The following is a 27,405-nucleotide window of genomic DNA, read 5'->3' on the forward strand; positions in this document are numbered from 1 at the left end:
ATATGCATAAGCAAAAAGATATCTGAAAATATAAAATTCTATTCAAAGAAAATATTTTGTGAATTTTTCAGTGTATTTTGCTCACCTGTTACCTCCTTTCCACCATTATATTTTGGAGGGTCCCATATAACACTAGCCCAGTCCTCACCAACACTGGTGATGCGAACGTTCTCTGGAGGGTCGGGCACATCTTAAATATGGGAAAAAAGACATTTATGATATCATATAATACATCCCTATTTCATAAAGTTTTTTTGTGAAACAATTTGGGATAATAAAACATAAAGTTCCTCTTACCCACTACTTTGATGATCAGGGTGGCTTTGTCTTCACCAACAGGGTTGGTCACCACAATGTTATATGTAGCTTCATCAGACCTCTCGGCCCCTTCAATCACCAGACTGCTTAGTTCTGTCCTTAGCTCAATGTGCACCCGTCCTTCTGTGTCTTTGAACTCCTGTTAGTAAATAAGTCAAATAAATAAATAGTTCTCTAACAATTGCCATGTGGCACCAAGGCATATAAGGGCCCTATATAGGTCACAATGACACCTCAGACATAACATCTGGCCATTAAAGTCTATGTTGGGAAGTACCATTGCTATCAACTTGCCTGTGGTCCTCTGAACCAGGCCACGGTTGGGGCGGGTTCTCCGGTGATTGGAACATCAAAACGTAGTTTGTTTCCAGCCACAACAATGATGGTGTTGACGTGTTCCCCACCAGAGCAGTCCAAGTGGATTTTAGGTGGTTCTAGAGAAAACATATATCAGATTGCATGTATCTCTTCTCGGTCCATACACAGAAGACTCTGTATATTAAGATACTTATGTTGCCATTGCTTACCTTGACGTGGGACATACTCAACTTTGATCTCTTAAAAGAAACAAAATAACATTATTATTATTATCATCATCATCATCATCATCGTCCTGTCATTGTCATTTTTTCTTCTTTTTTAGGGCCCAAAGGATTTGGGCCACACAGATTCTTTTTTTGATATTTCACAAATCCTAGCATCCTGTACTGTTAGGTATACACAGTGTATATGTTAGGCTTAGAATATTCCATTATCGCTTTCTAACCACAGTCATGTGTTGAGGATGTCATGATATTTTATGAAGCCATTCAGTGGCGGAACTACCGCCGTAGCAACCGTAGCGGTTGCTATGGGGCCCGTCGCATCAAGGGGCCCGGCTCCGCCAGCTAGTCGTTCGTGTCTCCTCTCTTCTCAGAGTGCACTGCAGTTTCTCCCTGGGTGGCTGTCTGCACTCTGCACTCTGTATCTGAACTATGGACCCGTATGGGGCCCGCCCCTGCATCTCTATGTCGCCGCCTCCCGCGTTGCTGCCTGGTTAATGGGCCGGCCGCCTGCGAAGTCACTGCTGAACTGTCTTCTCCTCCCCCACGTAAGTGCACGTACGCAGGTCCTCTCTGTTCTGCCGTACACTTACGCTGGGGGAGGGGGGTGGAGTCACAGTCCGAGGCAGGCGCCATTATTGAGGAGGAGGAGGAGGACGGATGGACGGGAAGCAAGTGACCTGGGCCGCAGAGTTATCCCTGCTGCTGAATAGCTGCCTGTGCAGTAACAGCTACCATGGTCAGGTAAGAAGCCCACCATGCCCCCTCCTCCTCACCCACACAGTCCCCGGCTGGTTCCGATAAGCTCCGCCCCCATCAAGGCAAGCCCCGCCCCCGGCGCCCACCGCGGGTGGGATATTAGCTAACCGGAACAGGATCTGAGGAGAAGACAGCCTGAATGATGGTAACTATCACTGCCAGCTTCCCAGCATCCTGTGTAATGGGGGTCACCAGCTTCCCAGCATCCTGTGTAATGGGGGTCACCAGCTTCCCAGCATCCTGTGTAATGGGGGTCACCAGCTTCCCAGCATCCTGTGTAATGGGGGTCACCAGCTTCCCAGCATCCTGTGTAATGGGGGTCACCAGCTTCCCAGCATCCTGTGTAATGGGGGTCAGTCAGCTTCCCAGCATCCTGTGTAATGGGGGTCACCAGCTTTCCTAGCATCCTGTGTAATGGGGGTCAGTCAGCTTCCCAGCATCCTGTGTAATGGGGGTCACCATCTTTCCTAGCATCCTGTGTAATGGGGGTCAGTCAGCTTCCCAGCATCCTGTGTAATGGGGGTCACCAGCTTTCCTAGCATCCTGTGTAATGGGGGTCAGTCAGCTGCCCTGGCATCCTGTATAATGGGGTCACCAGCCTCCCTGGCATCCTGTATAATGGGGTCACAGCCTCCCTGGCATCCTGTATAATGGGGTCACCCAGCTTCCCAGCATCCTGTATAATGGGGTCACAGCCTCCCTGGCATCCTGTATAATGGGTCACCCAGCTTCCCTGGCATCCTGTATAATGGGGTCACTTAGCTTCCCAGCATTCTGTATAATGGGGTCACTCAGCTTTCCTGGCATCCTGTATAATGGGGTCTCTCAGCTTCCCAGCATCCTGTATAATGGGGTCACCCAGCCTCCCTAGCATCCTGTATAATGGGGTCACTCAGCTTCCCTGGCATCCTCTATAATGGGGTCTCTCAGCTTCCCTAGCATCCTCTATAATGGGGTCTCTCAGCTTCCCTAGCGTCCTGTATAATGGGGTCTCTCAGCTTCCCTAGCATCCTCTATAATGGGGTCTCTCAGCTTCCCTAGCGTCCTGTATAATGGGGTCACTCAGCTTTCCTCAGCGTCTTAAAGCAGCCCGAACCCTGCAGGTGTCTCAGAGCCGCCCAAACCAACAGAGACCAGTTACCCCTCACCCCCCACCCCAGGGCACAGCGTCTCAGAGCTGCTAAAGGGGGGACAGCACCATATCGCTAGGACAGGTGAGTATGTTGGGGGGCCCCATATACATTTTTTCGCTATGGGGCCCCATGAATCCTAGTTACGCCCCTGAATCCATTATAATATGGTGCTGACCTTTTAAACACGTACCTTATTTACATTCCTTAAAGTGACTCTGTATCCACCAACCCACCCCACTAAACCGCTAATACCATTTGTTTGATGAGAGTAAATCCTTACTAGTTGTGTCTTTTAAAATGCAACTGGTGCCTTAGTTAGAGCAAAAAATTATCTTTTAATCTGTAGCAGGCAATTCAAACTGGTGTGGCCTAGAGTGTCTGTGCTCCAGGTCTGCAACGCCTCTCCTTTCCCCCCCCCCCCCCCCTCTTCATCATTAGGAATGCCCCCATACAGGATTTCATTGCTCGTCTAAGTTGCACCTGTGTCGCTATGGCACATGTGCACTTTTTAGATGAGCGATGAATAGAAATTCTGCCTGGGGGTGTTCCTAATGATGAGGAGGGTGGGGAGGAAGAAAGGCGTCGCAGACCTGGAGCACAGACACTCTAGGCCATGCCATTATGATACAGCGCTGCAGATTAAAAGATAATTTTTTGCTCTAACCAAGGTATCGGGCGCATTATAAAAAACAGACTGGTAAGGATTTATATCTATCAAATGGATGGTACTAGCGGGTTTGTGGATACAGAGTCGCTCTAACGCTTAAGCATTAATTTTATGTTGTTGGCCACTAACAGTACTTTAACATATCACTAGTCCATACATTTTATAAGACCCTACTAGATAATCTTATGTCTTTGATTTCATACAGAGCAAAACTAATTATTCTGTCAGATCTTTCTGCAATCCCATAAGACATTATAATAAAGAGGTATTATCACCATGAAACACTGATGCTATGAAAAATCTAAAGAAAAAAAAAATCTAGTGCAAAATGCATGTAATAAATCGCTATAGGCGTTAACTGGGATAAGGGGGATGTTATCATAACTGGTCCTGTACAAAGTTATATGACAAGGTTCCTTAGAGACAAGCAGTTTACAAAATATTTCAAGATGCATATATTCATTTACCAAGGAAATTTAGTTTAGCAGAAAGGGTCAAAGCAAAGCCATCGGGAACAAACGTGTAGTCAGCCTCATCTTCTGGCCTCACATCCTCTATCACCAACTTATGGATCCTGCAATAATAAATGCATTTTTCTTACTATATCATACATGATTTAACCCCTTGGCATTTCATTGCCTATCCCAAGAATAGCTCCAGCAGCTGTACCTGTAACCTCTCCCAGGTAAGGCTGGAGGGTTAAAGGGGTAACAAAAACAATTTTCTAAACAATCCCCCTTTTCAATACCACCATATGTCTAATATACATGTATAACCTATCTTGAACCATTTCCCTGTTCTTTTTCTCATTTTTATCAGCTTTGGACATGTAAGATCCTCTACTCTGGGACCACACCACTCAGCTCCCTCTTCCCCCCTCCCTTTGTAGCCACAGGACATGTGATCTCCTCTTTGGGGGCCGGGTTAGCTGTCTATTGACCGACCCCCAAGTATACATTATGTGCATCATCTCCATGCACCTGTGCTGCCTCCATAGACTAACATGTGTCCCTAAGCCTAGGTTTCTGTAATATGAGAAGTTATAGTTCTTTCTCTGCTTGTAGTCAGTGAATGCAGGCATATGTACCTGTCTTTGTGTCACAACTCTGTATATGGATGTTCTTAGAGTCTGGATCGAACTAGAATATTTTCACTCACAATCAGCAAGCAGAGATCTAAACCTACACTACACCCCCCACCCCCGGTAAACAGATGTCTGTTATGCAGCACATAGCTACATCATGCGCGCGTCAGCTCTGCTACATCATGAGCTAGTATGGAATGCAATAGTAATGACAGCAGTGGGCAGGAAAGAAAGCTAAGGGGGTGAGTATGCAAATGGTCCAATCAGGGAAATGCATGATGGGAAATGTAGTTTCCTATCTTGGATATAGATCGACTTTTAGAAAAACGTGTAACTCAGGATTGGCAGCAGCTAGAAAGACAGGAGATGGCTCAAAATACTCAGGGAGAGAGGAGGACTGCCTACGAGACAACGGTGGGGAGGGCTTAGTACCAGGGGGCAATGGCTTCACGACAGGGGGAGTGGTTGTACCAGGGGGCAATGGCTACATGGGGGCTTATTACCAGGGGACAATGGCTACATGGTACATACTACCAGGACAGGAGACAATGGTTACATGAGGAGGAGGAGGAGGCTTACTACCAGGGGCAATGTCTACATGGGGGTGGGTGGTGTACTACTAGGGCTGGAGACAATCGCTCCCTAAGGGGGCTTACTACCAGGGGGCAATGGCTACATTGGAGGGGGATTACTACGAGGGAACAGTGGCTACATCGGAAGGGGGGGTTACTACAAGGGGGCAGTGGCTACATGGGAGGGGGCAGGGCTTCCTACCAGGGGACAATGGCTACATGGGAGAGGAGGGGGTTGGTAGCAGGACAGGTGATAATGGCTATCTGAGGGGGAGGGGGCTTACCAGGGGGAAATGGCTACATGGGGGCTTACTACCAGGACAGGAGACAATGGTTACCTGAGGGGAAGGGGGCTTACTACTAGGGGGCAATAGCTACAATGGGGGGGGGACTTACTACCAGGGGGCAGTGGCTACATGGGAGGCAGGAGAGTTTCCTACCAGGGGACAGGGGTCTAACTACTATATGAAGACACAGAGGTGGCTTATCTACTATATGAGGGCACAGAGGGGCCTAAGTACTATTTGAGGGTCCACAGTAGGCCTAAACACTACATGGTGGTGTAGAGTGTGCATTGTTACAGTACGGAGCAATATACATGTAGACTTTGTATACATGGTGCAAAAGCAAAAAGCCTAAAATGTTTGTCTGGCAGATTCTTTAGAGGCGAGGCATTGCCAGGAGTGTTTTTCATGATGGACGGACCAGATGGAGAAGAGAAGAAAAAGTGAGCAATTCCAATCAGAGAAGACATCACCTGTGAGTTACTGAATGTAGCTGTACTGTAATCATGTATATGGTGTAAAGAGCCTGTGCACCATTTGTATCTACTTCCATATGGGTCAGTGTGTGGGGAGATACTGGTTTTTGTATAGTGGATGTTATGTAGTAATGGTATTGGGTATAAGTCACGATGTGGTAAAGATGTGGTGATAATATTTGTTTCTCATATAATTGTAATAGGTGATGTGGATATGCGGATGTGGCTATAGGAGGTATGGTACATTGCTGTGACTGTCCCTCTTTCCTCCCAGCAAAAGTTGGGAGGTATGGCAGTGCCCACAGCAATAAAGTTTGCTTTGAATTGCTGCTCAGCAGCCTTTCAACAAACGTTATTGTTTGTATTAAAAAGATTATTCAAGATTTGAAAAAGCACAGCTAATTTCTAGCAAAAACAGCACCACCCCTGTCCTTGGGTTAAGGGGTACTCCGGCGGGGGGCACTTTTTTCTGGGACCTGAAGGAAAAGATGTTCACTCACCTCCCCGGTTCCAGCGGCGGGTCCCGCATCGCGGCGCTCCGGTGCCCGGTCACAGCCGCTTCCTGGTGTCTGACGCGGGCCCGAGACGTGACGTCTCAGGTCCGTTCAGCCAGTCAGTGAAGGAGGCGGGATTCGTTTCTAGTCCGCTCAGATCCTTCCTCCTTCACTGACTGGCTGAGCGGACCTGAGACGTATCGTCTCGGGCCCGCGTCAGACACCAGGAAGCGGCCGGGAACCGGGCACCGGAGCGCTGCGATGCGGAACCCGCCGCTAGAACCGGGGAGGTGAGCGGACGTCTTTTCCTTCAGCCACCTCCTCCCAGAAAAAAAGTGCCCCCACCCGCTGGAGTACCCCTCAAACTGAGGACAAGAGTGGTGCCTCTTCTGGAAGAAAGTGGACAAGTTTTTTCTATTTCGCGGCTATTCCCCGTAATTGTAGATGAAACTGAACCACATCCATATCAGGGGACGTTCATCATACAAGTGTTGAGTTTCCATGTGTCTGAATATAATCAACCACTTTGTTGGTGTATCTATTGCCACTTGTGAAAATAATTCATCTAAATGTCATTTACCTGCCCTTGTGAGTCATGATGAAGCGCTTGCTTGGTCGGATTTCTACGCCATTTTTATACCATTTACCAGTGACTTTCTCATCCGACACCTCACATTTAAAGACAGCCTGTTCTGCGGCCTTCACCGTTAGGTCAGCAATGTCTTGGATCACTTCAAGCTGTTTCTCTGAAATTAGAAGTGTAGACAAGATTTTGGAGGAAATTGAATATTTTTTTTGAACGTTTAATGGATTGTCCAGGTATAGGAAAACATGGCCATTTTCCTCCAGAAACAGCATTTCTCCTGTCCTTACTTTGGCTGTGGTGTTGCAGCTCAATTCCCTTGAAGTGACTTGTGTTAAATTGTTATACCACAAACAACCTGAGGACATGAGTGGTGCTGTTTTTGGAAGACAGCTATGTTTTTTTTAATCCTTCATAACCCTTTTTATTACAACTATTGTTCTCACATAGTAATGTATACCTTCAACTATGATATCAGCTTCACACTTTCCACCATTTGTCATCACTTGGTAGCGTCCAGAATCCTCTAAGGTGGCCTCGCTAATGATCAAAATATGTTTTTTGCCATCTTTCTTGAAACGATATTTTAATGTTTCCTCCCGAGTCAGCTCAACTCCATCTTTTGACCTTGAAAAACGAAAAATGAAATATGTTACCTATTAAGAGTTTACGTTTTGTGTGTGTGTGTGTTTTTCTTTTTTTAAGTATAGAATCATTGTTAATCAGTAAAAGACATACCACATGACTGCAGCACCTTCTTCTGATACCTCTACTTCCAGTTCAAGTCTATCTCCCACAAACACTTGGTGATCTTCTAGAGGTTTCACAATTGTGACCGGAGGTTCTAAAATAAAGAGGTTAAGGTCATTCTGCATGCATATATATATGTGTGTGTGTGTGTGTGTGAGTGAGTGTGTGTGTGGTTTGCCCTATAGATTGTGGCAGAGTCATTTATATAGAGCACAGAGCGTATAGACATGTATTAACACTATGCACACATAGAAGGTCTCTGGGTTGGGGACTGTATTTCATCTCTTCCTGAAGATTCTATTAATCTGTAGACATGTTTCTCACCATCTCCTCCCTTTCATCATAGCTTCCCTTTTGAACAGACGCAAAGTTGCACTGAACCAAGGAAGTTAATAATAAAGCCGGGAGCCTCAGATGCGGCAGGATTGCGGAACAGGTAATGTATCATCCTGGTGGCCGGAGGTTAATGGGGCCGGGACTTACACACTCACAGCAGGATGAAAACCCGCTGCGAGTATGTATTCACATTGGAAGTGACAGGAGAAGTATCAGCAGCGAATTTCGCTACGAACTTGCAGCGTGAAATCTGCTGCGAATACATCCAGTGTGACTCTAGCCTAAGAGTAAATATGAAAATGTGGTTGTTCTCGGCACCATGTAAATAATCATGCCGGTAGGTCTTTGATGCGATTCCTCATAGGGAAGACATCACTAAAGGAGGCGACGGGGTCATTGCTCCAGGGTGCAGAGAAACTCTCCCAGTGCTCCTAATAATGAGCACATTTGCATATTTACTCTTAATAAAAAATGGCGGGACCCACAGAGACAAGAAGCACAGCTGCACAAACATCAGGTACAGAGCTGCAGGGGGATATCAGCAGGTTCATTTACATGAATCTAGAGGTTCAGTGTGTGACAATGTTATATTCCGGAGGTGCAGTGTGTGACAATGTTATATTCCGGAGGAGCAGTGTGTGACAATGTTATATTCCGGAGGTGCAGTGTGTGACAATGTTATATTCCGGAGGAGCAGTGTGTGACAATGTTATATTCCGGAGGTGCAGTGTGTGACAATGTTATATTCCGGAGGTGCAGTGTGTGACAATGTTATATTCCGGAGGAGCAGTGTGTGACAATGTTATATTTCGGAGGAGCAGTGTGTGACAATGTTATATTCCGGAGGTGCAGTGTGTGACAATGTTATATTCTGGAGGTGCAGTGTGTGACAATGTTATATTCCGGAGGTGCAGTGTGTGGTAATGTTATATTCCGGTGGTGCAGTGTGTGACAATGTTATATTGCACAGGTGCGTTGTGTGACAATGTTATATTCCGGAGTTGCAGCATGTGGCAATGTTATATTCCATAGGTGCAGCATGTGGCAATGTATATTCTGGAGGTGCAGTGTGTGGTTATGTTATATTCTGGAGGAGCAGTGTGTGACAATGTTATATTCCGGAGGTGCAGTGTGTGGTAATGTTATATTCCGGAGGTGCAGTGTGTGACAATGTTATATTCCGGAGGTGCAGTGTGTGGCAATGTTATATTCTGGAGGTGCAGTGTGTGGCAATGTTATATTCTGGAGGTGCAGTGTGTGACAATGTTATATTCCGGAGGTGCAGTGTGTGACAATGTTATATTCTGGAGGTGCAGTGTGTGACAATGTTATATTCTGGAGGTGCAGTGTGTGACAATGTTATATTCCGGAGGAGCAGTGTGTGACAATGTTATATTCCGGAGGTGCAGTGTGTGACAATGTTATATTCTGGAGGTGCAGTGTGTGACAATGTTATATTCTGGAGGTGCAGTGTGTGACAATGTTATATTGCACAGGTGCATTGTGTGACAATGTTATATTCCGGAGTTGCAGCATGTGGCAATGTTATATTCCATAGATGCAGCATGTGGCAATGTATATTCTGGAGGTGCAGTGTGTGGTTATGTTATATTCTGGAGGTGCAGTGTGTGACAATGTCATATTCCGGAGGTGCAGTGTGTGGTTATGTTATATTCTGGAGGTGCAGTGTGTGACAATGTTATATTCCGGAGGTGCAGTGTGTGGTAATGTTATATTCCGGAGGTGCAGTGTGTGGCAATGTTATATTCCAGAGGTGCAGTGTGTGGCAGTGTTATATTCCGGAGATGCACCGTGTGACAGTGTTGTTTTAAAAGAATATTCCAATTTAAATAATTTGACTCCTTATCCACAGGATAGAGGATACATTTTAGATAAGGGGTTACGGTCTGACCTTATAGTAATAATTAGAGATGAGTGAACTTATCTTATCTTATGAGCTCATCTTTAATAGTAACAAAAGTAACAAAAACAGTGAGTATAGCGCTATTCCCCAGACATGGTCATGTAGTAATTTCATATTCTTCTCAGAATTTGATAACATTTTAGTTTTCTCACCTTTCACAAAGAGCTCTGTAGAACATTTCTCATCCCCAATAATACAGTCATATTCTGCGTCATCTGCCAGGGTACACTTGTTGATAGCCATTATCCTTTTCAGGCCAACATTCTCAAACACATACCTGAAAGACAGTCATTTATTTGGTTGATAATATTGCTGTAGAGAGAGCTGTAGCTTATCTCTCCCAGAACAAAGGGGTTGGGTGGAGATTTTCCATTACGACCCCTATCACCACATCATCATCTCTCAGTGGTTTGTTGGGAGAGCCCCATGTACTGGTGGGTATAGCCAACAAAAGTATAAGATTATTGGGACCTTAACGCCCCTTGTACACTGGCATAATATGTGGATCTGCAAATACTGACAGTATAGGACCTGTTAAAGCCTATAAGCCAATGTACATGACTGTGAATGTCACGGTCCATGCATCTGCCTAGATCCCTTAAAAAGTAGTAAAAATTATCGGACCTAGCATATATCATATCTTTTCCATCAAACACTTTGATAAAAGCCCATCTTATATCTGATTTTTATCCACATGTGAAATATATTGATGTGTTTCCCTAGAAAATAGCCTTACATTAGTCCTAGCTGTAGTCATACATACTGGCATACACACCATACTGGCAAAGTCAACAAGGACTCACTATTACTTACTTGGCACTGGGACGGATCTCCTGGCCATTCTTAAACCATTTAATCTGAGTATCAGGGTTTGCAACCTCCACAGACATTTTAATCTTATGGCCCTTGTCTACTGAATAACAAGGTTCCAGTTTCTTAGTGAATGCTAAAAAAACAAAATACAAAAAATATTTGTTTTATATCAAAATAATTAACACTGCAAAGACCTGCACTGATCAGGAGTTATAGCCATGGAAAGATAGCGGCAGCGCGATCCACTCCCCAGCCGGCTGCTTATTCCATCAATATTTCTCAATGTAAGTGTACTAGGAAATATTGACAGAATGAGCTGCCAGCCGTGGAGTGGATTGCGCTGCTGCGATCTTTCTGTTCAGAACAGGTGTCAGCAGTGAGACCCACTGTGATCAATAACTTCTGACATGCCTGGTGAGTTATTTGTAGTGACAGTGCCCATAGACGTGATTTTTAGAATTTACCTGCACTTTTTTTGATTTCTACTTTCACCTTCTTGAGACGCTTCAGCATGCCTCTAAGGTCAGTTACACCATACTGAAAGGCAATTTTTTCATACTCGCTTGGTTTGGCTTTTTTAAGTATTTCCCAGACATCAGGCGGGATTCCTTCTGGTGGTGCCTCCTTCTTTTCTTGCTCTCTGGTAATAGAAGAATATATAATGTGACATATCAACAGAACATGTGCAATAGAACTATACAAGAAGGGATTGTAACATTATAACTTATAAAATATCCCCATACTTTAAAACTCAAGAGCTAAAAAAAATCTGTATATATGTGGTTACTGGATACTTCATACACTGTGTGCTGCGCACAACACAATAGGTTTTTCTGGCATGTTGCATTGTTCTTTCCATAATCCTTTCCCTTTTTATGTAACAAATAATGAGATCATTCCAGATTTACTGACACCTTCCAGTTTAAGAAGCAGATAGCAAACATTTTGAACATTACCAAATAGGTTACTATCATATTTTTGCTTAGAATTTTATATTTTTCATAGCTTCCAGAAAAAAAATATTTATTTGGTGAAACCTTCCTTGGCTAAAACTAAACTCTATCATGTCAAGTTTGTTTTACTTTGTGACTTGTGAAAAATAGAGATGAGCGAACTTGCCGGATTTCTGGTTCGTATGAACCAGAAATCTCGGCGTCTGACTCCCGCTGTCTGCCCGCTCCGTGTAGCGGGTGAATACAGAGTAAGGAACGCCTGGAAAACTGGGATACAGCCATTGGCAGACAGCGGGAATTAGACGCCGAGATTTCTGGTTCATACGAATCAGAAATCCGGCAAGTTCGCTCATCTCTAGTGAAAAATGTTCCGTACTGAAATGCATCCGTAGTGCACCCGCATCCGCAAAAATGTTGAAGTGGTAAAGAAAAAATGTTAGATCCCAATCTCATAGAAGATCCCATCTATTGGTTAATCCATACTGTAATCACAATCCGCACCAGGACATGTTCCCTTTTTTCAGGGAACAGATTGCGGATTCATGAAAAATTGAAATGTCTGAATAGCCCAATAGAAATCAATGGGTACTAAGCTGAACCGCAATCACAGACAACTTTGTGGGACGTGTAGATATGGCCTTAATCTTTTGGAGAACACTACAAAACACGTGGAGGGTACAGTGTTCCTAAAAGAAAGATATACTTTAAAAAAAAAAATTAAATAATGTCCATTATTTCCGTATTTTAATTGATATTAACGGAATGACGGCTGCCCAATGCACATAGTGTATTAAATGATGGACGTTGTTTGATGGATGTTAAATTAACGATCATGACTATTATTCGTTGACCTTTTTTGCAAACAACGGACATTAGGGACCTGAACTTAAATAATGTACCAACAGCCAGAATTGTACCGACAGGCGCCCAAAACACAACATGACGGATGTCCTTTGGAACTCAGATTGATGGCCGTCATTTAAAAAATCAAAAACATCAAGTGAACAAAGCCATAAACTCCTTGGAGATCTGCTAATCACTGGTCATTAAAAAGGAAATGCATCAAAACTGCATATGATGTGAACAGAGTTTACCACCTGCTTCAGGGAGAAGGAACTAGTGACTAGTGCAGTGATTTTCAACCTTTTTTGAGCCGCGGCACACTTTTTATACTTAAAAAATCCCGGGGCACACCACCAACCAAAATGGCACAAAATGACACTAAAACAGTACATATTATACATATAGTTAATAATATAGATTCTAAATGTATTTATACTCACTCAGTGTGAAACCTGGGCCTGTTTTCTTCTCCCCCTGTGCTTCTCTCCTGTGCTTCTCTCCACCATGCTTCTCTCCTGTGCTTCTCTCCACCATACTTCTCCCCCCTGCTTCTTTTCTGTGCTTCTCTCCCCCGTGCTTCTCTCCCCCGTGCTTCTCTCCACCATACTTCTCCCCCTGCTTCTCTCCTGTTCTTCTCTCCACAATACTTCTCTCCCCCCTGCTTCTCTCCACCATACTTCTCCCCCCTACTTCTCTCCACCATACTTCTCCCCCCTACTTCTCTCCACCATACTTCTCCCCCCTGCTTCTTTTCTGTGCTTCTCTCCCCCTGCTTCTCTCCCCCGTGCTTCTCTCCACCATACTTCTCCCCCCTGCTTCTCTCCTGTGCTTCTCTCCACCATACTTCTCTCCCCCCTGCTTCTCTCCGCTGTTTCTCTCCCCCCTGCTTCTCCCCCATCCCCAGGTTTCTCTCCCCCATTGTTTTCTCCTGTTTCACAGGGGCACCATAGTTTGGGGAACTTTCCCCGCGGCACACCCGACCATGTGTCGCGGCACACTAGTGTGCCACGGCACACTGGTTGAAAATCACTGGACTAGTGACTAGGGCCAGACGTAAGAAGGGACCAGTGCCTGGAACCCAAGAAACATACCAATACATTGGGCGACCCTGCTCCAGCCTAAGCACAGATTGATCTTTTTGATACATATGAAGTATTAGGGAATTGTATGGGATTCACACATTTCACCCAGTTTCTTAGTGTACAGTTATTACAAGGAACATAGGGCTGAGATGGATAGCACAATACTATGGCATGTGCTTACACTTCTACTATTGCAGTACATTCTCTTTGATCCCACTAGGTAACCAGGCTCGAGTTGTCACATTACTTTATAATCCATTTCATCCTAGTAGTATTAGTCAGATAGAAATGATTTATGACTCTATAATTCAGCCCTGATGCCACTGCCAAAATGCTTGATACTTGGGATGATAGAGAAGGGATGATGTACATTGTTTGGCTTACATCAGAACTATTCATTCCAGGCTGGGCAGATGATCAAGTATCTACTACATTATTATATCACTGCAGGGTATATAATGCTTTATACCAACACAGCTAATGATAACTTATTGGGACTATTAAGTACATAGAAAGCACCAACAGAATATGTAGTAGTTGTATAATTCTGGTATTTAAAATCTATGATCACCTCCGCACTGATTCAAGAATGCTTAAAGGGGTTTTCCAGGACTTTATTATGGATCATTACCCTTATTGAAGCAGATGCTTCACTCCTTACCAGACACCGTTCTATATCTTGGTTACTGGTTGTTTCTGGTATTACAGCTCACTCCATTAACATGAATGGGACAAACTGTAATGCCAGGTACAACTGCTACCCAATGTATGGATTTGTGCCTGGAAAGAAATGAGGAAGACATGCACAAGTCTACATGAGCACAGGAGCCCCAGTAATCCACACATCAGCAAGGGTGCTGGGACTAGGACCACTTCCAATCACATATTGTTGGCCTGTCCTAAAGTAAAAGTCCTGCAAAACCAGTTAATATGTAAACGAAACGGAAGAAAACGGAATGACTTTCCCACTTTGTTAGAAGATAGCTTCCCAAAGGGTGGACCCCCCCCACCCTCACTGGATGGGGCTAGATACCCCCTTTAAATGGACAATGTCGTAAACAAGAACTTTTGATATGTCAGTGACATTGGACATCAGGAGATGCACCATTTAGAAGAAGCCCTTGGTAGTGCATTTTTCTCCCTGGCTTACAATGATCTTTGTCCCAGTGACATGTCAAAAGATTTTTTTTAAAGACAGGAACGCATTATAAGACTGTGTAGTACATAGGACCAATGGCCTTGCAGTGTGAATTTAATATAATCAGCATCAGCTAGAGAAAATATTTTACCCCCTAGTTTTTTTGAAAAAATATTTATCTGCATTGTATTTCAAGAAAAATGGGACATTTAAGATAAGGCTTCTGTAAGAAGTTATCTGTGGTAAGTACAGAGCATGAATTGAAGGCCTTACTTAGGGCCGTATTACACGGGGCCATTATCTGCCCAATCTGGCAGAATCAGGCAGATATCACCCCCTGTAATAAAGACAACATTCAGCTGAAGAGCAGATGATCCGCTAATCATTGTCCTTCACCAAGTCTACACATCATCGGCCACCTACTGCTCATCGCTTCATGTAATAGGATGTGTGCAGTCGACAGATGGTAAAAGTGTATAGAAAATAATAGAGTTATATACTTACCTGTCTGCGCTCCCCAGTGTCCTCCTGCCTGTTCCCTACTCACTGCAGCTGCCTCCGGCACATCTGAAGCCGTTTGTGAGGTGATCGGCAGCTCAGCCAATCGCTGGCCGCAGCACTTGTCCGTCTCAGCCAGTCACTTCATAAGCGGTTGTAGACATGCCGGCGCCAGCAGCGGAGAGTGGGGAGAAGCCAGAAGGACACCAGGGAGCGCGGACATGTAAGTATAACTTTATGGTTGCACGGTCATCGAGCCGTGTCATTTACATGAAAAATCTGGCTGTGTAATACAGAACTCAGGGACAGGTTCTCTGTCTATATTGATAATGTCTTTAAAGCAGGGATAGGTAACCTTGGCTTTCTAGCTGTTGCAAAACTACAACTCCCATCATGCCTGGACAGCCAAAGCTAAAGCTTTGGCTTTCCAGTCATGATGGGAGTTCTACTTTTGCAACAGCTGAGAGCCAGGGCTCCCTACCCCTGCTTTAGAGGCATCATGTGCTTAAACAGTTATTCCCATATAAGACTTTTATGGCATATCCACATCCATATCATATCCATATATCCATATCCAGCTGTTTTCTTATTCCTGGCTAGAGCTGGGCGATATGGCCAAAAAATAAAATCTCGATTTTTTAACAATTTTGGACGATTCTCGATTTAAATCTCGTTTTTTTTTTTCCTTTTTGCTAAATAAACAGAATAGTTTTGTCCTTGCAGCATCAGATACTATTTTAATGACATTTGAGACAACTGTATTGCTTCTCACTGTAACAGTGCTCCCCTGTAGTAGACAAGCCCCCTGTGTGCCATTCTGGGCCCCCATATAGTATAGGAGATCTTCTTTGTGTGTTTAGTAGTGGAGGTATAGTGGATAAGGGGTGTAGTAGTAGTAGTACAGGTAAAGATGAGGGGTGTGGTAGTACAGGTATAGATGAGGGGTGTAGTAGTAGTAGTACAGGTAAAGATGATGGGTGTAGTAGTACAGGTATAGATGAGGGGTGTGGTAGTACAGGTATAGATGAGGGCTGTAGTAGTACAGGTATAGATGAGGGCTGTAGTAGTACAGGTACAGATGAGGGCTGTAGTAGTACAGGTATAGATGGGTGACGGAGGGCGACTGGGGGTGACGGAGGGCGACTGGGGGTGACGGAGGGCGACTGGGGGTGACGGAGGGCGACTGGGGGTGATGGAGGGCGACTGGGGGTGACTGAAGGAGGACTGGGGGTGATGGAGGGCGACTGGGGGTGATGGAGGGCGACTGGGGGTGATGGAGGGCGACTGGGGGTGATGGAGGGCGACTGGGGGAGATGGAGGGGGGCTGGGGCAGCTGGGAATGATTGGGAAAGGAGTACACATAGCCCTCCTCCCCTCACCCCGGCCACACATGCAGGTCCCGGTCTCTGCAGGAGGCTGCAGGGACTGTAGTGGTGATAGCGTCGCTGCCATTACTGGAGCTGTACAGCGGGATCAGGGGTGAAGATCCTGCTGTACAGCTCCGGTAATGGCAGCGACGCTATCACCACTACAGTCCCTGCAGCCTCCTGCAGAGACCGGGACCTGCATGTGTGGCCGGTAGGGGAACGGAACGCTATGTGTACAGCTGGGGGAGGTCGGTCGCGGCTCTGGGGACTGCCGACCGACCTGCACCTCGCCGCACTTTCTGCCCGCCCGGCACCTCCACGCAGCGCCGCCCCCTCACTTCCCGCCGGCCGTAACCTGCACCTCATGCCCGGCCGGCACCTCCACGCAGTGCTGCCCGCCCTCCATCTCCCGCCCGGCACCTGCACCTCCCGTCCGCCCGCCCGACTGACTCTCCGCGCTTCTCTGCCCGCAATTATTTTTTGTGAAAATCGAATTTACGATTTTCACAAAAAATCAAATCGATTCTAACCTTCTGGGCGAATTAATCGAATTAATTCGATTAATCGCCCAGCCCTATTCCTGGCTATCTTTTCGTTCAGCCTCGGTCTTCATGTGACAGTCAGCAGTCACTTCACCACTTGGGATAAATGTCAGGATACCCCAGTCCTGAAGACATTGGTGGGATCTGCATCTACCAGTCATTTATGTGATATCCCATGTACATGCCATTAATGTCTAAGGTGAGAATACCCCTTTAGTTCTAGGATAAGCACTGTTATTTTATAAGACAGCAGACATAGGAAATAGAGAAGCACAGCTATTGTCTATGGTTACTTTTTCTTGAGCAGTTCACTGAAGTCGAGCTCTCCGGATGTATCATCCTTTTTAGTTTCCTCTCTAAAAGAAACAACAAAATAAACTTCATATAAGCAAAGTTAAGAAATGCCTATAAGTAAACGTTAAAGGGGTATTCCAGAGAAAAAATGTTTTTAAATCAACTGGTGTCAGAAGGTTAAACAAATTTGTAAATTACTTATATTTAAAAATCTCTAGTTTTCCAGTACTTATCAGCTACTATATGCCCTGCAGGAAGTGATGTATTCTTCCCAGTCTGACACAGTACTCTCTGCTGCCACCTCTGTCCGTGACAGGAACTGTCTAAAGCAGGAGAGGTTTTCTATGGGGATTTGCGACTGCTCTGGACAGTACCTGACACGGACAGAGGTGGCAGCAGGGAGCACTGTGTCAGACTAGAAAGAATACACCCCTTCCTGCAAGGCATACAGCAGCTGATAAGTACTGAAAGACGAGTTGTTGTTTCTTTTTTTTTTTTTTTTTACAAATAACTTTTTGAAAACATAATTGAAAAATATTTTTTGTCTGGAGTACCCCTTTAATAATATGAAATAGATGTAAAATGTAAAGCATGCTTACGTCTTTTTGAAGGATTGCAAAATATTTTCTTCCTCCCTTGGAGCTGTAAAAGGCATTTAGAAAGACAACACTGTCAATGGAGTACAGAACTCTCAAAGACTGAATAACTGCATGATAAAATATGGCACATTTGTTTAAATAGTTGGGAATAGAGCTGCTCCACATGTAGATAGATAGGGCAGCCTATCCTGAAAGGTTACCTGAAGTGGCAGATATTCAGCAAGCACCACTGTCTTCCCATCAATAAGGATCCTAAGCCTTTGAACTCCACAATCGCACCATTATAAATCCTAAGATAAGGTGCCTAAAGGAGAACTCCGGTGGAAGAAAAATGCAGTGTGGGCAGAGGGTGGGGAGAACATAATAAAGAATGTATATTTACCAATCCCTGTGCCCCCACTGTGCCACGTCCCTGCTTCCTGACCCCTGACAGGATCCTCCTGCTCTCCCTCCAGCAGCATCACAACATGACTGATGGATGCCCTTCTCAGCCAGTCAGTGACTGGGGCGGGACACAGCTGCAGTCACTGATTGGCTGAGCGGGTTCTTTCCCCCTGGGCGTGATGTACCAGGAAGCTGTAAGAATCATATCCAGGCACCTGTTGCCTCAGCACTGCAAGGGCATAGGGACCAGTGAGTAGACATTCTTTATTATGTGAATTTTTTGTTTTTGCCGGAGTTCCCCTTTAATGCCACACATACATATTATATTTGTAGTATATACATTGGCTGTCACATGCGGACATAGTTTTGCCCTCATTTGCTGATATAGTATTGCCCCACAGTTTACTACCTTTTAGCTATGTAAGAAGGAATTGGGCTCAGACAATTGTAAGCAGCAAAAAAGTGAAACATTTTTAGCAAAATAGATGTGTGCTGAATAGTGTGACTTTCTACCAAAATAATGTTTGTAAACCCTTAAAGGGATACTCTGGAGATTTTTTTTTCGTTTTTACAAATAAAATGGTGTCAGAAAGTTATACGGATTTGTAATGACTTTTATTTAAAAATCTCAAGTCTTCCAGTACTTATCACCTGCTGTATGTTCTGCAGGAAGTGGTGTATTCTTTCCAGTCTGATTCAGTGCTCTTTTCTGCCACATTGTCCATGTCAGGAACTGTCCAGAGCAGGAGAGGTTTTCTATGGGTATTTGCTACTGCTCTGGACAGTTTCTGACATGGACAGAGGTGGCAGCAGAGAGCACTGTGTCAGACGGGAAAGAATACACCACTTCCTGCAGGACATACAGCAGCTGATGAGTACTGATAAGTTTGCATTTTTATTTTAAATAGGAGTCATTTGCAAACCTGGATAACTTTCTGACAGCAATTGAATTAAAATGATTTTTTTTTTCTCCCTATAAATTCCAAAGTAAATTTCCTAGTGTCGCTGATTATGTAGAGGATACAGGAAAATAAATATGTGCCAAAGTGGAGTTTGGTGTATATGAAGAGTTCCTTTGTATATTAGGGTTACATACCTTCAACATCAATATTGAAAGAAGCGCTATCACATTTGTCTTTGGAGAAAACCTCACATCTGTATGCACCCGAATCTGCTGCAAGTGCCTTTAGAATTTTCAGTTCAAAATGGTATATCTGAAAATGACAGGACACCAATATTAGGTATCAGTAAATTTCCTAGAATTAGTTCTGGTCCAATTCTGCTGACAGTTTGATTTGATTTGGACCAAATAAGCTTGGTCCTCATCCAGCATCCGGCCTATTTTCCAGCGTATAAGTCGACTGGGCGCATAAGACGACCCCTGGCTTTTAAGGAGATTTTCAAGGGGCTTGTCTTATACGCCGGAAAAATCTTAACCCCTGCCTGACTGCAGCAGGGTTTACTAGCTGGAGCCCTGCTGTGGTCAGGCAGGGGTTAACTGAAGTTGAAAAAAAAAATCAACTCACCTGTCACCCTTTCCCATCAGTCATGTTCCTGCCACATGACGGGAGACGTGCGGCTGCTAGGAAAGGGTCACAGGTGAGTTGATATGTTTTTTTTTATAGCAGTTGTTGCATATGGTGGGGATGCGGCTGTTTTATTGCTCCCACCGTATGCGGTGACCATACCCAGCATACTGTATAAGATGGCCCCCGACTTCTGAGAATATTTTTTTATGGTTAAAAAGTTGCAGATAAGGCTAGGTTCACATCACAATTTTCAGTTTAATGTATGTGTTATATGAAAAAAACTGATGCAAAAACAGATAGCAAAAATAGTAGCTGTTGTATGCCATCCGTTTTGATCAGTTTTCCATTGACTTACATTATAAAAAAAGGATCAGTTTTTTTCTACATTTTGTAAGGTACACAAAAACGTGGTTGACCGCCTTTTTCTGTATGTTTTTTGAAGCGGACACAGTGAGACGAATTGCAAAATCATGATGTGAATGCATCTAATGAATCTAACTTGCTGATAGCCCCCTATAGTTCCGGGGAGGCTCAGGAGGAGGGCATGTGTCTTACCTTCCTCCTTGGTGTCAGTCCTGCACTGTTAGTCAGGGTAACCGCACTCCGGAGAACCTTTAGGAGCACTGCCCTGTTATTCAGCTCGTCCCCTCCATTAATTATCATTAGAAGGGGCGGGCTGGATGCTGCGGCAGTGCTCCTAAGGGTGCTCCGGAGTGGACTGACTAACGGCACGGGACCACTCTTTCCTCCTCAGCATCCCCGGCGCTATAGGGGGCCATCAGCAGGCTAGATTCATCTAACCTGCTGGTAGTTCCCCTTTAATGCCAGGATAGGGTAACCTGAATACTAAGTTATTTGTCTTTTTGCTTGTAAACCTAAAGTCCCTATTACATGGGGCAATGTGGAGAACAAGCAAGCGCCCACCTGTCGGGTCAGCTCTCGCTTGCTCCCCATTTCCCAGCCCGCTGCTGGCGCTATTACACACGCTGACAGCAAGCAATAAGCTGTGCGTGTGTGGGGGGGCTGCCTGGCCGATCATCAGATCGCCTGGGCAGCCCATGGGAGACAGCTGCGGCAGCACAGAGCGACAGCTGCAGATGGTTGCTAGGCTGATCGTTAGCGTTTCAGCCTGTTAAAGACAATGATCAGCTGATATCGTGGACCAGCGGATACGGACAATAATTGCTTTGTGTAATAGGGCCTAACTCTTAGCACTTCTTTTGAATACTAAATTGGCAGTAGGTATTTGAGCTATTTGCGCAAAATGAATTTTTTAAAAAAATTAATTTTTGGTAATTTTTTCCCCCTTACAAAACACAAATGCATCTACTTCCCCTCTTTAAAGATCGCCCTGCCCATTAATCTCTGGATGTTTGGAGTAAAAAAAAAGTCAGAGAACGTATTTTCAATGTGATACAGCAGTGCCCCTTTGAAGGTTGGGTTTGGGAGTGAACTTGTCTGCCAGGTGTGATATCGCCCACTCTGGTCCCTATGACAGTGGTTATATGCCTGGACCCCACACCTCACCTTCTTCTCTTTATCAATAGTTTCCTTAAATTGGAATCGAGTTCCACTTTTGCTTCCTAGTTCCTGCCATTTTCCTTTAAACCATTTAATGGATGGCTTCACTTCCAGCTGGCTGGCATCAACGCTTGCATTGAGAGTGATATCGTTCCCTGTGGAGAAAGAAAAAAATGTTTAAAAGGACGTATCATATTGTTTGTTTTTCATCACGTCTATGTACACATACATCGGATTATGCTAATGAGATACTGTATACAATATATTATTGTGGTTTTATCAAGTACATAATTAGTTAACACAGTGAATCTTTATGTAGCCCATGTTTACATGGCGTAAGACACCGGCCGGTCACGGAACGGCCGGTGTCAGAGAAGATTAGTACTACAGTACAGTGTCGGATGATCTTCGCTGCTGCTGAATGCACACTGATACGAACTCCCTGCTGCACACAATGGAGCATGCGCCGGAGCCACACGCTCCATTGTGTGCACTGACAGGTTTTCTGCATTGAATAGCGGCCGCAGAAAACTGACAAGTTCCCCGTAAGCAGATACATACTTTTATTGCTGTATAGTGTCATATTTTAATAAACCTACCAGCTTCTACTGAGACATTTTCTGGTGCTTGAATGAATAATCCTGTGAGCTCCGGGGCACGGTCTTCAGGATTTGTCTCTAGAATTCAGACGAGTTCATTATTAGAACTAACATTCATCCTCGAAAAACATCCATGACCTCTGATTCGAGAATGGAACTTAAAGAGGTTATCCCAAAATTAAAACCCATCCACAGGATATCCTTAACAAACATGAGAACAAGGGTCCCAGTGCCCCTGTATGAATAGAGGAAGCAGATATGGATATGCACTGCCACTCCATTCAAACTCTATGAGGTTGCCAAAAAAGCTGAGAACAGCACTTTACTATCTTCAGCAGTCACATGGAAATTTAAGATACTTGCATTGGGCTTCCTTGGCCCACTGTCTTATCAGTCGGACCCCCACTAAACAGACTCAATGTCTCTGTGTAATCTTGGGAGAACCTCTTTAACATCCAGAGTTCTAGGCCCAAATGACAGTGTTGACAAGTTGTATCACCTACAGAGGTGCTTTTCTAACCTGAAAAGAATGTTTGAGGCTCTGTTCACATTTGCCATGAGTATGTAGGCAGACAAGTGGCTATAAGTAAAGAAAGATAATGTCCAGCAGCACTCACCATAAATTTGGATCTTTATTTAATATCCAAAAGACAAATAAAATAACTAACATGGAGACACCTCACCCCACTGCCTCTCACCCCACAGTCTTTAGGCTAGAGGCAGTGGGGCAAGGTGTCTTCATATTCCTGATTTGTTTGTCTTTTGGATATTGAATAAAGATCCGGTTTTATGGTGAGTGCCGCTGGACATTATCTTTCTTTTCTTATTCACACATGGACTGTCCTATAACCAAGCTGAGGATCACTGAATTGATCATATGTGGATTTAGGGCCTGATATTTATGCCTGCTGGGAGTTGTAGTGTCAGTGAAATCTCCTGCTTGTGGACACAGTGGGATATCTCTCCTGTAAGAGGAAAGTGCGGTGAAAAAGTTTGCAAACGGATATCAACCCAGCGTCTACCAAAATATTGCTCTTGGAGAGCATAGGAGCCGTCAGAGGTATACAATGAAGCATACTACTGACACGTATAGAAATTACGTATGGATATAGTCCAATATGTTTCGAATGACATAGCTTAAAAATAGAAATTTTGACCATTGTGGCCACTATGAAAATGTTCTGTGGTAACGTATTCTATTTGTAGATCCCATAGAGATTTCTTATACCATTACAGAACCTGCTCCAAATGGATTTGGTAACGGCACAACTTGTGGATACATGTAATATTTTCAAGTAATATAACATACAAGGTTAATAGTATAACAAGGTCTATCTATGTCATTCATGGATGTTTTTTTTTTTTTTTACTTCTTCTGGATCCATCGTCTTTTTAAGGATAAAAAGTTGAATATGATGGGTTATGTCTTTTCAATCCACAACAGTACGCCATGAATCTGGTCTTCAACTTGATAGAGGTATGATAAAACATATCTCGGCATCCCATTTTTGTCTACAAAGACGTTCCTTTCAGTATGTACATTTGAATAGATATCTCCATTACAGTGATAGACCATAGGATCCATATTAGTATAGTTCAATCTTGGTCTTCTACAGTTTCGGACTGTATTCGACATCTTCAAAAAAACTCCATTTTCTAGAATTTGTAGCTTTGATAGTGGATATCTTCAGGTTTTCATGTTCACCATTTCTTTCTGATGGTATATGGTAGCTATCTCCATGAAAACACTTACCATCTGGTGGAAGTTCTCCATCCTGAGCGCCTGTAAATCAAAGAAGCAAAATTGACACAATAAATTAATTATACAAATAGAAATTCAAACATTTCTATAAGTTTTTTTCCCCCTACTAATCGTGTTTTGAGTGAAGATGAATCATTGTGATGTTCTTGGAAAAAACTGAAATAACCTGGGATCTAAAAGGATCTGTTCTTTCCTGCTATGGTGCTCTTTTCTGTCTTTTTGTCTTCCATGATGTCATCAGAAACTACTCAAACTCGAAAATGACTCTTCAACCTTGTGGCCCAGCCCGAAAAGAACTGGGATCTTCAATAACTTCTCTGATGACAGGTTATAAACTGACATGCAGCCATGCACATTCAACACATATGCTACAAACGCACATGTAGTATGGAAACTCAACATGAAACGAGTAAGTAATTATTAAATTATTCATTATTAACAATGAAGGTCATTTGTGGAGGGGCCCAGTTACAAATAGATTGTTTGCATCTATGGTAGATATCCCTTTGATGGAAGACTAGAAAAAATATCTACAGAAAAGCAACTTGCCATTTATTACCCCTTTCTAACTTATGAACTTGCTGTATGTCATGAGTCAGGTTAAGTTTTATGGTAAAGGCTGGGGAGCTAAGCCTATAAATGGTGAGTTCTTACTGGTAATAACTGACATCAGCGATCACGCCAATGCCAGTCAGATAATTGTTTTAATGGTACAATCAATAGTGATCTCAGCATTGAAACAGTTTTGGGGCATTGTTGGATGTAAGGCTTCTGATTAGTCATGGGATGTTAATTGGTTGTCAAGGCAGCCTGATGCCTTCAAAAGGACTCTGTAACTGCCTTAGCTGAGCTGCTGATACAGCCTGCCTAGAGTGCCGATTGAATAAATTCATGTAATAAAATTACACTGGCCTATATGAGTTTTTTGTTTTTAAAAAATGTAAAGAAAGATCCTAAATGAAAATTAAAATCATCCCAATATTCTATTTTTTTTAATAAAAAAAATAAAATAAAATGTAGCATTACTATGTGTGTAATTGCCCTATAAAAATATAGTGTTAGGGTACAGTCACACTTACCGGATCCGCATCGTATTTTCTGCAGATTTCATTTAAATAACTGAACACAGCATCAAATCTGCACCATCAAATCTGCTGCGGATCTGCTGCAGATCTGCTGCGGATCTTGTAGGTGTGAACGCACCCTTAATAATCCTGCATGGTTAATCATGTAAACAAAACAAAAAAGAAACGAAACTGCTGATTTTTGGTAACATCAAATAACAGAAAAAAATAAAATAAAAGGCAATCAAAAAATCTCTTTTATGCTAAATGTGCTGATCAAAACTATAGATTATGGCACTTAAAAATTGACTCTCAAACATAGAAAAATAAAAATATAGCGCTATATAGTTATAGCGGTCAGACCATGGTGATCCAAAGTTTTTTTTTATATATTTTTTTTTCTTTAAAAGGTTTTCTATTTAAAAGTAGTAAAACAAAACATCAAATTTGGTATCATAATATTACCTAAATCTAAATACAGGAATCATGTCAGTTTTAAGATGCAGTGAAAAAGAATTGTTGCCCCACAAAAATTTTTTTTCTTGTTTCGTAGTACATTATAGGACATAAAATTAACCTTCATAGGTATGTATGTTAAAAAATAATACTGTTATAAGTCTTAGTAGGTGAAGAACAAAAAATGTAAGTAAAAATGTAAACTTCTGGTGGTCTAGAAGGGGTTAAAAGGTTACAAACAGTAGATGACACACAACAAAACAGTGACTATAAAGATTTCACTTCAATACAGGTAAAAACATATGGTCCGTCGTTGCATGTGGCCGGAAATCTGCAGCCAATAAGAACAAAGTTTACTGATTGCTGCATAAGGATGAGAGTCCATATGTTTCCACAATAAGTAGAAGGTTAAAGAGTGCCTAGATGTTAATGCCATGGGGTGCACTAATAACCATACACTGCCTAAACACCAGTTGCAGTCTTCCTTAGGTCCCATCAATTTGAAAACCTCAGGCTATGTTCACACAACATAAGTAAATTATTAATCACAAAAAATAGCGGAGGTCTGCTTCACCTAACCCCTACGGATGGAATCCACCCTCTTCGAGTGCACCACTATCCCAGCGCTCACAGGATATAAATGAATGAATGAATATGAACAAATGTAGAGGGCTCTCTAGAAGCAGGTGATATGTTGCAAACACTGTGGAGACATATGACTTATGCACCTATATAGATTGTACATCAACATTTATTACTTTAATTCATATATTATGTTTGGTCTGAATCTCATCAATCGATCATCGCTGTAAAAAACCTTGTATAGGTCAAACTTGTAATAGAAAACAATCTAAATATATAGAAAATACATAAAAATCCTAACTAGTATAAAGATATAAAAAGGTAGAACAATAAAAATCTGTATGATAAAACTTATGTGTATGGGGAGCCTAGTGAAGTTACCTGCGCCGGGCCCAGCGCAAGCAGCTCACCTGAATGAATTTAGCAGTAGTCCCGAATCTCGAGGTCTGGCATGAGCTCGTATCGCTGTATAGCCGTTAAAATAATTATGTTAATATTAGTGTCTTGGTTAGATGGTTTTGCTTTTCAGATTATACACATTGAAGGTAAGATAAAGTGACACTTGAATGACAAATGGTGGAATGTCCACCTCTCACCCTGTTGGTGGTAGCTCTCACGGTCCGATATGGTATTGTAGCGGTAGACCGTGTCTCAGTCAGTTCGGCTTGTTTGAGATCCGTGCAGTTGAGATCTGATTCAGCACAGTGAGCTGTCTCATGCTGTTTGCGGCGTCCGCATGCATGTGAGCGCGCGCTCTTGCTAACTGCTGCTTGGTTTGAATGTCCAGGCAGATACGGCTTAAGTTCGGGATCTAAAATCAGTAAATTTTAAAAGGCTCTGTTATCCTTGATTCTTGAACGCGTTTCAGGAGGTCTACTTGCTCCTTTCCTCAGCAGAGAACTGAAAGGCAAAACCATCTAACCAAGACACTAATATTAACATAATTATTTTAACGGCTATACAGCGATACGAGCTCATGCCAGACCTCGAGATTCGGGACTACTGCTAAATTCATTCAGGTGAGCTGCCTGCGCTGGGCCCGGCGCAGGTAACTTCACTAGGCTCCCCATACACATAAGTTTTATCATACAGATTTTTATTGTTCTACCTTTTTATATCTTTATACTAGTTAGGATTTTTATGTATTTTCTATATATTTAGATTGTTTTCTATTACAAGTTTGACCTATACAAGGTTTTTTACAGCGATGATCGATTGATGAGATTCAGACCAAACATAATATATGAATTAAAGTAATAAATGTTGATGTACAATCTATATAGGTGCATAAGTCATATGTCTCCACAGTGTTTGCAACATATCACCCGCTTCTAGAGAGCCCTCTACATTTGTTCAAATTATTAATCACGCCCGTTGTTGCCAATTTGTAACACGGCCGTGATAAATCCTTTACCCAAGTTGTGCTGCAGGCCAAGGGAATCCCGGCCAGAGTGTAT

At 43.3% G+C, this 27,405-nt stretch overlaps 1 protein-coding gene across 1 annotated transcript in view; it reads right to left on the bottom strand.

The window, feature by feature from the left end:
• LOC138769971 (myosin-binding protein C, fast-type-like) overlaps positions 1–27,405 on the bottom strand; it is a 69,453-nt gene that overhangs the window by 23,764 nt on the left and 18,284 nt on the right. The window contains exons 3-19 of the mRNA XM_069948769.1: positions 23,838–23,867; positions 22,085–22,162; positions 21,492–21,640; positions 19,532–19,649; positions 18,052–18,094; positions 17,452–17,514; positions 11,200–11,375; positions 10,736–10,868; positions 10,075–10,199; positions 7,651–7,756; positions 7,373–7,539; positions 6,910–7,075; positions 3,887–3,993; positions 846–875; positions 613–752; positions 298–457; positions 86–190 (exon numbers count right to left, since the gene is read on the bottom strand). Of these exons, the coding sequence (XP_069804870.1) occupies positions 86–190; positions 298–457; positions 613–752; positions 846–875; positions 3,887–3,993; positions 6,910–7,075; positions 7,373–7,539; positions 7,651–7,756; positions 10,075–10,199; positions 10,736–10,868; positions 11,200–11,375; positions 17,452–17,514; positions 18,052–18,094; positions 19,532–19,649; positions 21,492–21,640; positions 22,085–22,162; positions 23,838–23,867 (1,896 nt within the window). The remainder of the gene's footprint in view (positions 1–85; positions 191–297; positions 458–612; positions 753–845; positions 876–3,886; positions 3,994–6,909; positions 7,076–7,372; positions 7,540–7,650; positions 7,757–10,074; positions 10,200–10,735; positions 10,869–11,199; positions 11,376–17,451; positions 17,515–18,051; positions 18,095–19,531; positions 19,650–21,491; positions 21,641–22,084; positions 22,163–23,837; positions 23,868–27,405) is intronic.

Source organism: Dendropsophus ebraccatus, chromosome 12 (genome assembly GCF_027789765.1).
Source record: "Dendropsophus ebraccatus isolate aDenEbr1 chromosome 12, aDenEbr1.pat, whole genome shotgun sequence".
Taxonomy (NCBI): Eukaryota; Metazoa; Chordata; class Amphibia; order Anura; family Hylidae; genus Dendropsophus; species Dendropsophus ebraccatus.